The 12,176-nt window shown below is 43.5% G+C and overlaps 1 protein-coding gene across 1 annotated transcript in view; it reads left to right on the forward strand.

The window, feature by feature from the left end:
• The first annotated feature begins 82 nt into the window (after positions 1-82).
• The window catches only part of Zbtb11 (zinc finger and BTB domain containing 11), a 36,860-nt gene continuing 24,766 nt past the window's right edge, over positions 83-12,176 (forward strand). Inside the window, exons 1-3 of the mRNA XM_052740879.1 lie at positions 83-3,308; positions 10,876-11,111; positions 11,325-11,556. Coding sequence (XP_052596839.1) covers positions 2,999-3,308; positions 10,876-11,111; positions 11,325-11,556 — 778 coding nt within the window. The 5' untranslated portion in view covers positions 83-2,998. The remainder of the gene's footprint in view (positions 3,309-10,875; positions 11,112-11,324; positions 11,557-12,176) is intronic.

Genomic DNA, 12,176 nt, shown 5'->3' on the forward strand with positions numbered 1-12,176 from the left:
ATTTGGGGCGGGGTGGCTTAGCCACAAGACTGTTTATTTAGCTTGCCCGAGTTCTTACAGTCAGTCTCCAACTAAAAGTGCTTTATTTCTTACTGGCTATGGTACCTGTCACACTTTTAATCTTCATCTGAGCACTCAGGAGGCAGAGGAGGGTGGACCTCTGAGTTCCAGGACAGCCAGAACTACATAGTGAGACCCTGTCTGGAAAACTTACAAGTTTCTTTCTCAGCAATAATGCCTCCTAATACAACCTTAGTTGAAGAGATGGGAAACAAAATGTGAGCTGTGTTTGGAGCACAACTATGATCCCAGCGCTTGGGAGACAAGAAAACAGTTCAAGCCCAGCCTCCATGAAACCTCTTTACCTCCTCACTACCCCTAAAAAATGTAGGGTTTTCTTGTATATGGTAAGCATTAAAAGCATATTACTTTAACATTAGAAAGCTTTCAATCCTAGGATGTTGCAGTATTTGTTTAAACTGGTAAACTTCAATACCTTTTCTTAGTGATTAGAATCATTGGGTAGAATCATTATATAGGGTTTGGCCTTCTATTGATTAGTACCTCAGCTATCCTTGGCTGTTAGAAGTTAAACTATCAGTCTGTACTTCCACAATGAGCTTCAGTGAAAGTCACTGCTGCCTTGTGTAGTTTTTAGACTGAAGACTGTTGGAACCTCAAGACTGTCTTATAGCTTTAGTGTATGGATTATATATAGTGAGTGCACTAATACATCCTGCTGTTTTGTTGTTGAGACATCTGTCACGTTGGCTGTCCTGAAATTCCCAGAAATTTACTTGTTTCAAGTCAAGTGCCACTGCACTCAGTTTTTTGGGGGTGGGAGGCAGAAAGGTAAGGGATAAATTGCCTACTCTGGCCTTCAGCTAAGTAATTTTCTTGAGTGCAGTACAGTTGCATGTGCAACCATGTTTAGCCTTTTTTTGGGGGGGTTTGTTTTGTTTTTGCAAACAGTTTCTCTGTAGTTCTGGCACCCTGAAACTTTGATTTGTAGGCCAGGCTGGCTCCAAACTTTTGAGATGCCCCTGCCTCTGCCTCCCAAGTGTTAGCATTAAAGGCATGTGCCACCAATGCCGAGCTCAGTATTACTTAAATGTGGTATAATGTACTTGTTTCTTGAACTGAATAAAGCCGTGTCAAATTTTAAATTTTCTCAGAAGTTCAAGGTCACCGTGGCTACGTAATGAATTTGAGTCAAGCTTGGAGTACAGGAGACCCTCTCAACTGACAACTTTCCAACTGAGCCCCCAGTTTGTTAGCCTGCTAATAGGTGTATACAAAAGTGAAGGTGTAGTCAACTGCCCTTAATTTCAGCATGCAAGAATGTGAGGATTAGCCCTGCAGTGGTGGCATACACCTTTAATCTGAGCACTTGGAGGCAGAGCCAGGGAGATCTCTGAGTTCAAGGCCAGCCTAGTCAACAGAGAGATCCAGGCAGGCAACCAAACTACACAGAAACCCTGTCTCGTAAAATAAAAAAATAAATAAATAAAAAAAAAGGATTGTTAAGGATTTGAGACCAGCCTAGTAACAAGATCTTTCCCCCAAATAGCCATTAATTTGTGTAAAAAATAGTCTTAACACAGAATGCAGATCTTTGCAAGGACATAATTGAATTGGAAAATTGCTTTGAAGAACAGTTGACTTATAGCCCAGATGGTCCACAAAGATCTAGAAATAAACAGAAGGTTAAGGTTTGACTTCTCTTAGGAAGAAAATTGTTGGATCACTAAGACAAAAATACTAGTAATATTTTCTGTTGCCTCCAAATGCTTAAAAGATTTAAAGTAAATTAATTGGATCTTCGTTGGATTTACCACCTCATTTTCCCTGTATTCTCAAGATTTTATTCAAAAATCTTGGTAACATTTTTAAATTAGTATTGGAGTCGTGAGGCCACACCCAGTACGGACGAAATTCCTTAGATGGGTTTGGATATCTGCATCACCATAGAAGGATGCTCTCTTCATTTCCATTATAGTAGGAGAAACCCAAATCCCTGCCCCCTTTGAGCCCACAGCCCTCTGCTGGCTTCCTCACCTGAGATCCCTTAAAGTTCTAAAACCCTCATAGATCCGTATCCTCCAGGCTGAAAAAAATTAATAGCACTTTCAGCCAAAGCCATAGGCTGGGAAGCCTGGAACCTTCCAGTTCAGCAAAGCACACCAGTGTCCCGGCATTCCAAGGGCACATCAGATTGACACCAGGAAGGAGGGATCGCCTCTCCATGTTAATTTAATTATTTAAATAATCTGGGCCTGCGTAGTCATCACCATGGTGATTCTAGAAAAATCTTACCTTGAGTAGTTTGGAAATAGTTCTAAGAGGATAATTCCTAACATTGAGACACTTAATGCTTGATAATACTACTGCGACTATCTTTGGCCCAGAGCCCACAGTGGCAAACGACTCTTTCAAATCGGCGGAATTTAGTATATCGAGTCTCAACGTAGACAGAAAAAACGGTCTCCTTTACCCTTTGGGGGGGAGGGTCTCAGGGCAACAAACACCGAACGGCTCAAACACGTGGCTTTCCAGAGAGCGTGGGAAAAGGAAGGAAAAAAAACTGCCAGGACTTAAGATGTCCGCTGAAGACCCTTGTATCTGCCAGAAAGAGCGTACCCTCTTCCAAAATGTCCTCCCGCAGTATTGACGTCACTCCGCCCGCTCCCTCAGAGCCAGAAATTGAGAGCGCTCCAATCAGGCCAGAGGCCACGCCCCGTACGCGCGTCACTTCCGGTGGTGCAGCAGCCATTTTGTCAGTCGCCAGCGGATCCCGCGCGCTGCAGAAGTGCAGTTCCCCCTGGTTACCAAGCCGTCGGTTCTTCCTTGGCGCTGCGGGCGCCCTCGAAGAGCGCCCACCAAAGGCGTAGGCGTTCCTCCTCAAAGTGTTGCCACTGCTGTTGCAGCTACACGGAGGCAGAGCGCTGTCTGCCTTTCCCTACCGCTGACAGGCGCCCTAAGGGCGCTGCCATCCGCGATGTCAAGCGAGGAAAGCTATCGGGCCATCCTGCGCTATTTGACGAACGAACGTGAGCCTTATGCACCGGGCACCGAGGGCAATGTCAAGCGTAAAATCCGCAAGGCTGCCGCCTGCTACGTCGTGCGCGGCGGGACTCTGTACTACCAGCGGCGGCAGCGGCACCGCAAGACGTTTGCCGAGCTGGAGGTAGTGCTGCAGCCGGAGCGTCGCCAGGGCCTCATAGAGGCGGCACACCTGGGCCCTGGAGGCACTCACCACACCCGACATCAGACCTGGCATGACCTGTCCAAGACGTACTGGTGGCGAGGTGAGTGCTGGCCCGGGCGAGGGGGCGGCTCGGCGGCAGGCTTGCGGGGCTACGGCCCGCGACATGGCCTGCGTGCGCACTCGCGAGCCCGGGGTCTCGGGCGGCTGTCCCCTGGCCAGCCGGCGTTCGGCTGCGCAGCGGCCGCGGGACCGAGCCGAGCGGGTAGGGGACGCGAAAGCAGCCGCACTTCCCCACAGGAAGGAGGCCCGGGAGGCTGGGGGCGGACCCTCGCCCGGGGTGGGGCTTCGGGGGCTTCCCCGGGGGCAGGGCCAGCCGAGGGAGGGTGTGGCCAGGCCTCTGAGCCCGCCTCCTCAGGCCCCTAGGGAGGAGTGGGCGGGCGGGCGGGCGGGAGGCCGAGGCTCAGACCCTCTCCTCTCAGCACTAGATGGCTGTCCTGAACCCTGCAGGGGCTGCGGTCTGCAGTGAGTGCCGCTCGGGTTTGGCCAGTGCGCTTGGGAATCTCTGGATCCCCTTGCCCGCGTTTCTCTGATTCTGCAACTGCGACATAAGAATGGAATAGCGTAGTTATTAGGAATAATTGTGAGCAGTCGTCTTGAGTCCCTTTTTTAGAGCATTAGGTAGCCTTAAAGACTGTCAAGAGACTTCTTTTTCTTGGGAGAAGGGACAAGATGGACACATCATCATAAGAGATTTTATTAGTCAGAATTATGCCCCTTTGGGCATGTTTTTTGTTTGTTTGTTTTGTTTTTTCTTGTTTTGAGTACGACAGTCTCTCAAGTGTTGAGATTACAGCCCTGGCTCACCAATCACGGTGATATCAGATCCTGTTCCCTAATAGTGTGTGTGTGTGTGTGTGTGTGTGTGTGTGTGTGTGTGTGTGTGTGTGTGTGTGTTTGTTTCAAAACAGGGTTTCTCAGTATGACAGTCCTGGCTATCCTGGAACTCACTCTGCAGACCAGGCTGGCCTTGAACTTCGCAGAGATCTGCCTGCCTCTGCCTGTTGAGTGCTGAGATTAAAGTAATGTGCCAGCACACCCAGCCTGTCTTATATTCTTTTGATTTTGTCAAAACGGCCCCGGGAACTGTGAGATACTATATATGTCGAGAAAAATATAAGGTTACTGTGATTCATTGACTGATTATCTATCTGAGGAAAGATCTCACTTCGTTTCTTAGGCTGGCATTGAATGTAAGTATCTGAATGTCTTAGTAGCCTGGATGGATTAAAAACCTGTGCTACCTGACCTGACTTAAGTGATTATTTGGGAGCCAGAAAATAATAACCCTAACATTTCTTGATTCCCCTGGGAAGCACAGGAGAGCAGAAAAGCTTGTTTTTCTTTTTAATTTTAAAATAATTAGGTATGTGAATATTTTCCCTGTATATATGTATGTGCACGATTTTTAAATGTGTGTGTATGTGTGCATACATGCAGGCCACAGGCAGATTATACTTTTCTACTGTGGTGGTCTGGATAAACAACAAGGACCTTTATTTGTTGAGTTAACTCATTTGTTCTAGATTCTAATTTTTGGTAGGTTTATTAACTTTGTCATCATACCTATTTTAAAAACTCTTGGTAGTCTGTTTGTTCCTTAGAGAATTCCTTTGTGGATAACAGTCCAGATTTATCTTAATCTCATACAGTTTTTCTTTACATTTCATTTTTTTTAGATTATGTATTTTATGTGTACGGGTGTTTTGCTTGTATGTATGTGTGCCCACTGGTGCCCACAGAGGTAAAAAGGTATTAGTGGATCTCTTGGAACTGGAGTTATGGATGGTTTTGAGCTACCATGTGGGTGCTGGGAATCAAACATTGTCTTCTGCAAGAACAAGTGCTCTGAACTGTTAGTCATCTCTCCAGCCTTTGTTTTATATTTTAAAAAATATTGGAATTAAGCGGGATATGGTGGGGCATGCCTTTAATCCCAGCACTTGGAAGGCAGAAGCAGGCACTGAGTATGATACTATCCTTGTCTACAGAGCCAGCTCCAGGACAGCCAGGGCTACACAGAGAAACCATGTCTCTAAAAACAAACAACAATGAAATAAATGAATGAAATTTTTGTTTGTTTGTTTGTTTGCTGCTATTTATTTATTTATTTATTTAATGCCGAATGCTGTTTATTGAAGGAGGGAAGAGGTCTTAAATACAGGTTTACAGCACAATGGGAGAACCCCTGAGGGCAGAAGTTCGCTACTGATATTTTACAATCTTGCATCTAAGCTGTTAACGCTCATTATGCAGGAGACACAGACAAGGAACTTCCCTTAAGCATTCAGGAGGGTGGAACCCGGCAAGGAATTAGCATAGGGAGGATATCAAGGTCAAGGTCAGCAAGCAAGACAACAGTTACCCAAAACGGGCGTGGGGGGGTTGGGGGAGGGGGGGCAGGACCCTACAGGTCCCCCTTTTACTAAAAAATGAGCTTCTGACTTAGGTTGCATGGGACGTCAGCAGGTCACCTTACCCGTCATGGAGACGCCTGCCCAGGCTACACAGGCGCTCTTGAAATTTTTTTAAAAAAATCTGAATTAAGCCATGCCTATGATCCCAGCAATTCCATTGTTACAGAAGCAGAGTCCCGAGGATCACTGCAAAGTTGAGGCCAATCTGACCTACATACTTAGTGCCAGGACTACATAGGGAGAACTTGTCTCAACTCCATTCCCCAAGAAATCCTTGGAATTAAGTTTCCAAAGGGATAGAGTTGTGAAGAGTAAAACTAGTCATAGCTGCATTTTGTACAGATTGGTTTGGACAGACATTATTGAACAAATATTTAAGGTGTATTATGTGTTACAACATATTAAAGGGAATTCTAAAGGTAATGGATCCCACCACTTGAGAGGCAGAGGCAGCCTGGTCTATATTCTGAGTTTGAGACTAGCCAGAGCTACCCAATAAGACCTTGTCTAAATAAAAGAAGGCTATCAATGTCTTACTTTACTAATTTCATGTACTACTTGCCTCTGCTGTATGAATTTTGTTTTTTTTCCCCCATAGGTTAGGAATATGTTAATATAACCTTTCTATGCATACATGCAGCTTGATTCAAAATTCCCAGTCAGCAGTTGAAAACTAATAAGCATCCAATACTTTACAATGCACTACACAACTATGGTGTTTGATAGATTAGGTGAATTAAACATGTATTACACTTAAGGTTATTTTCAATTCACAATGAGATTATTGGGATTATAATCCCATCATAAATTCAAACATTTGTATTACTAGGGTTCAGAAACCCTGACCAGGCATAGTGGTGCACACTTTTAATCCCAGCACTTGGGAGGCAAAGGCAGTTCTCTGTGAGTTCCAGGATAGCCAGAACTACATAATGAGACCCTGTCTCAAAAACAAACAAAAACCCTGTTCTAGAGCAAGAAACTGTTTCTTGCTGTTTGTTAGATGAGTATCCACTCCATGCTTGACGGAAGTGCTTAGGAATAGTTTTGTTTGTTTGATTGTTTGAGACAATGGACTTTCTTTGCCCGGCTGTTTTCTAATTCAGATGTTTTATTTTGGTTTTTTTTGGGGGGGGGGCGGTTTGAAACAGGGTTTCTCTGTGTAGCTTTGGAGCCTGTCCTGGAACTCACTCTGTAGACCATGATGGCCTCTAACTCACAGAGATCCGCCTGCCTCTGCCTCCCAAATGCTGGGATCAAAGGTGTGCACCACCACCCGGCTTAAAAGAAATTTTTGAGAGAGATCTTACAGTGAACTAACTAAAGAAAATACTAGGTAGGCAAATCTGAGTAGATTTCACCTGGTTTTGCATCCGGCTTCTCAATTCCCCTTGGTGGAGCTACTCTTCCATCTCCTTGTCCTCCTCTCTTAGGAGCTGGGTCTAAGGATGGAGTTGTAAAATACTCCCGGGTCTTGTTGTAGATAGGGACGTAGTTTTTCTTACCACTTTCATCCTTATTCGATGCTTTGGATGAAGTTTCTCTAGTGCTACTTGAACTCAGTCAGCTAATACCTTTGTGTGTGTGTGTGTGTGTGTGTTTTATGATCTATTTATGTGTATGAGTGTTTTATCTGCATGTGTATATGTGCATGCTTGATACAGAGGTCAGAAGAGGGCATTGGATTCTGTAACACATGGTTGTGTGACACCATATGGGTGCTGGGAACCAATCCTGGGTCCTCTGCAAGAACAGTAAGTGCTCTTAACTACTGAGCCATCCTTTCAAACGCCCCCCCCCCCCCCACCCCGTCCCTTTTTAAATTAATTTTTCTTGTTTTTTTGTTTGTTTGCTTGTTTTTCGAGACAGTGTTTCTCTGTGTAGCTTTGCGCCTTTCCTGGAACTCTCTGTAGCCCAGGCTGGCCTCAAACTCACGGAGATCCACCTGGCTCTGCCTCCTGAGTGCTGGGATTAAAGGCGTGCGCCACCACCACCACCCGGCTAATTTTTCTTTATAAGGATTTTGTGTACATGTATACACAATGAATATAGTCATATATTCCCCCACGCCTGGCTATAGCAATGTACATTTTAATACAATTCTGGGCTGGAGTCGATTTGGAGAGTAATATATCTATATACTCACCAATTAGAGTGGAACTCTTTAAATAAGGTGGGGATTCCTGACTAGGATGATGGTGAATGCCTGTAATCCTGTGGCTTGAGAGGGAAGTGGATCACGGTTAAAGACCAGCTTCCATTACATAGTGAGTCTGAGGCTAACCTGAGCTAGCCAAGATGTCTCAGACAAACAAAAGGCACGCTATCAGTTTATCTGGTTTTCATTTTCAGATGAAAAGTGGAGTCTAGAATTTGTTAGCAAAGAGAGCGACAGGTTGCTAAAAGCTCACTTCCCCTCTTCCAGTGTCTCTCCCAAAACACTAATTATGCATTTCTCTGTTGACTATTCTACAGCAGTAATAAGAGCTCTTAACACCTGAGCCATCTCTCCAGCCCCAAATTCATTATATTTTCAACCTTCACAAACCTGTTATATCTTATACTTAAAAGTATTTACTGAGGGCCTGGAGAGATGGCACAGAAGTTACAAACACTTGCTGATCTTGTAGAAGACTAGGATTTAGTTCCCAGCACCTGTATGTTAGCTTACAGTCATCTGTGACTCCAGTTCATGAGATTCAACACTCTTGTTATGCCTTCCATGGGCACCAGGCACACATGTGATGTACATACATACATGCAACCTGAAGGGACCCACACACAATGGGGTGCTGCCTCCCAGACCCCGGATTAAGCACAAACCACCCCCAAACACCCATTTTCACAGATTTTTTTATTAAGCAGGGAAGAAAAGTAAAGTGGCTGATTTTAGACTCAGAAAACAGCAGCCAATGACCTTGCAGGTGGGAGTTTTTAAGAGGAAAAAGGGGGAGGTTTGTGTGAGAATGGGTCAGGATTCAGTGGTATGTTTTGATTGAGCATGTTAATTGGGGTAGCCTAAAGGGGGCTTTTGATTGCTCAACTTTATTACTTTGATTGTTGGACCTTGGTGATCAGCCTTAAAAGTGAGTCTAGCATAAGAAAGTGTCCAAATAAGGGAACAGACCTTGGTGGCTAGTTTTAGGGATGTAATCTTTATTTGCTAGAGCCCCTCACAACCAACCACTCATACACATAAAATATAAATAAATCTTTTTTTTCTTAAAGGAGTGGTCTCTAAAGATAATTTTTTACGTAGTCACTGCATAAGGCTGGGCAGACGGCTCGTCAGGTAAAGGCACTTGCTGCCAACCTGACAGCATGAGTTCAGTCCCTGGAACCCGCAGGAAAGAGGAGAACTAAGTCCTGAAAGCTGTCCTCTGACTTTCACACATGTGCTGTGGCATGGTCAAGCACATACATAGTAAAATAAATACATTTTATAAGAAGAAGTTAATGTTGTCACTGTTCTAATAAATTCTGAAATAGGTTTTCTTTTTATTTATTTATTTACTTTATTTTGTGTGAATTGTTGTTTTCCTACATGTATGTCTTTGTGAGGGTGCTGGATCCCCTGGATATAGACAGTTGTGAGCTACCATGTGGGTGCTGGTACTTGAACCTGGGTCCTCTGAAAGAGTAGCCAGAGTGCTTTTAACCTCTGAGCCATCTCTCCAGCCCCCATAGGTTTTCATTTTACAGATACATAATTGATATATTAAAAACTCTCACGTCTGCAGTGATCTACTGAACCTAGGAATTTACCATATCTCTTGGCTCACAGACTAAATTGCTATGGTTTGAATCTATCAACCTAAAATTCATGTGTTATATTATCTCATTATAGATGGTTATGAGCCACCATGTGGGTGCTGGGAATTGAACCCAGGTCCTCTGGAAGAAGGGCCAGTGCTCTTAACCTCTGAGCCATCTCTCCAGCCCCCTCTATGCGGTATTGTTAATAGCAATATCCTTAAGTAATTTCTGCCATCATAACAAGAGTAGGGTTCATTATGGAGAGTAGGTTTGGAATGACAGAGGAGTTAGCCTCTCTAGCTGCTTATTGCCACACGTCTTCTGCTGTTATGAAGTATCAGGGCAGTCTTCATCAGATGTTGGCCTTCAGTCTTGAATTCCCAGCTTCAAGAACTGACCAAATAAATTCAAATTAGGAATGACTCGATCTTTGATGTTCAATTATAAAGCAGCGGTAAACAAACTAGCACACACACAAATAAATGGGTTGAGGTTTAGTATAACTACTCAAAAACACTTACAAAGGCATAGACTTAGAGACCAACAGAGCTGTATGCTAGTGTCTGAGAGGCTTAAAGTCAAGATTTTCTTTCTTTCTTTTTTTTTTTTTTAAAGAAAATCTAATTGTGTGTATTTGTGTGAGTATGTGTACGTGTATGCCATGTGTGGATGCCACAGAGGCCAGAAGAGAGAGCTGCTAAAGTTGGTGTTATAGGCAGTTGTGAATTGCCTGACTGGCTGAGAACTGAACTCAGGTCCTCTGGATGCACAGTGAGCATTATTAACTGCTGAGCTATCTCTCCAGCCCAATATAGCTATTTCTGCATGAGGTATAGTGACAACTTTAAAAACAATTTGGAAAAATTACTTCTCAGTGTGGCTTCAGCCATATGAACTGTCTGTGTAGGTCAAGGCAGTTGAGTACTGGTTTCGTGTATTTAGCATCAGGGGTATAGTGTAGATACTGAGGAATGTATTAGGTGATTTTGTGGTCTTATGAACGTAGAATGTACTTCTATGAATCTAGATGGTATGGGCTGTATTACAGTAGCATTGTCATATATTTGGTCCATAGCTGACAGAAACATCATTCTGCAAAATATAACTTTTATTGCATGGATGCCTTGTAATGCACAAAGAAATGGGCAAGGATATATAATCATCTCATGCTAGGGGAAATTGAATACCTGATAATAATTAAGAAAAGTCTGTCTCAATGTGGAAGCAAATTACAATCATATACTTAAATTTTTGAGACAATATGTCTCACAGTCTGAAGAATTCACTCTACATTCTTTATGGGTGTGAGTCTGCTTGCATATATGCATCTGAACATAAATTAGTGTATACATAAAATGATAACATTCTTCAACTTTCAAGTAGGAACACTTAAATTTGGTGTTAATTTTGTTGTTGTTATTGTTTTCTGGACTGAAGGTATTCTAAAGCAAGTTAAAGATTACATAAAACAGTGTAGCAAATGCCAGGAGAAGCTTGATCGCTCCCGTCCAATATCAGATGCTTCAGAAATGTTGGAAGAATTGGGATTGGACCTTGAATCTGGAGAAGAAAGTAATGAATCAGAGGATGACCTGAGCAACTTCACTTCACCTCCAACCACAGCCTCCAAGTCTTCAAAAAAGAAGCCAGTATCGAAACATGAACTTGTATTTGTAAGTGTGCTTTCTAGCCAACTTTTATCTGAAAGGATTTTGTGGTTGTTTGTTTGTCTAAGTCTGTAACATTGTTGACTATGAGTGCTGAGACTGAGGGGATGTATTTGTCTAAAGCAGTGGTCTCAAACTTCTAATGCTGAGACCCTTTAATATACTTCCTTATACTGTGTATATGTAATATATCTCTTGATCTCAAACATATTTTGACAGGTTGACACCAAAGGAGTGGTGAAACGTTCTTCTCCAAAACATTGCCAGGCAGTTTTGAAACAGCTGAATGAACAGAGGCTTTCCAACCAATTCTGTGATGTTACGTTGTTAATTGAAGGAGAAGAGTACAAAGCTCATAAGTCTGTTCTGTCAGCAAATAGTGAATATTTTCGAGATCTTTTTATTGAAAAGGGAGCTGTTTCTAGTCATGAGGCGGTCGTGGATCTTTCTGGTAAGATTTTTCTAATACCCTTTGCTGTTTATTAATAAGCGTCCTCTAGAAGGGAAATACATATGTATCTTCCAAACAAATAGATGTATGTCAAAATGTAGGCCTGGCCGGGCGGTGGTGGCGCACGCCTTTAATCCCAGCACTCGGGAGGCAGAGCCAGGTGGATCTCTGTGAGTTCGAGGCCAGCCTGGTCTCCAAAGCGAATTCCAGGAAAGGCGCAAAGCTACACAGAGAAACCCTGTCTCGAAAAACCAAAATAAATAAATAAATAAATAAATAAATGTAGGCCTGTTTTCTCAATGGGAAAGTCCTTTTAAAGCAAGGCTTCTAAGATGATTGTGGAAAGGCTGTTTTGTTTTGGGGATGTTGTGTCCCCTCCCCCCCCACCTCCAAAGGTTTATCTGTGTAGCCCTGGCTGTCCTTGAACCCACTCTATATACCAGGGTGGCCTCTGAACTCAGATCCATCTCACTTTGCCTCCCAATCACTGAGATTCAAAGTGTGTGCAACCACACCTGGCAGAAAGGCTGTCATTTCTTAGCACTGCCTCTTAAGGTCAGGGAATTGTAGTAGAGTTATTTCTGGGATTGGAATGAAACAGAGAAATCTACAACTTAGTA

The sequence above is a fragment of the Peromyscus californicus genome, unplaced genomic scaffold (assembly GCF_007827085.1).
Source record: "Peromyscus californicus insignis strain IS unplaced genomic scaffold, ASM782708v3 Scaffold_16__1_contigs__length_79575227, whole genome shotgun sequence".
NCBI classification, from domain to species: Eukaryota; Metazoa; Chordata; class Mammalia; order Rodentia; family Cricetidae; genus Peromyscus; species Peromyscus californicus.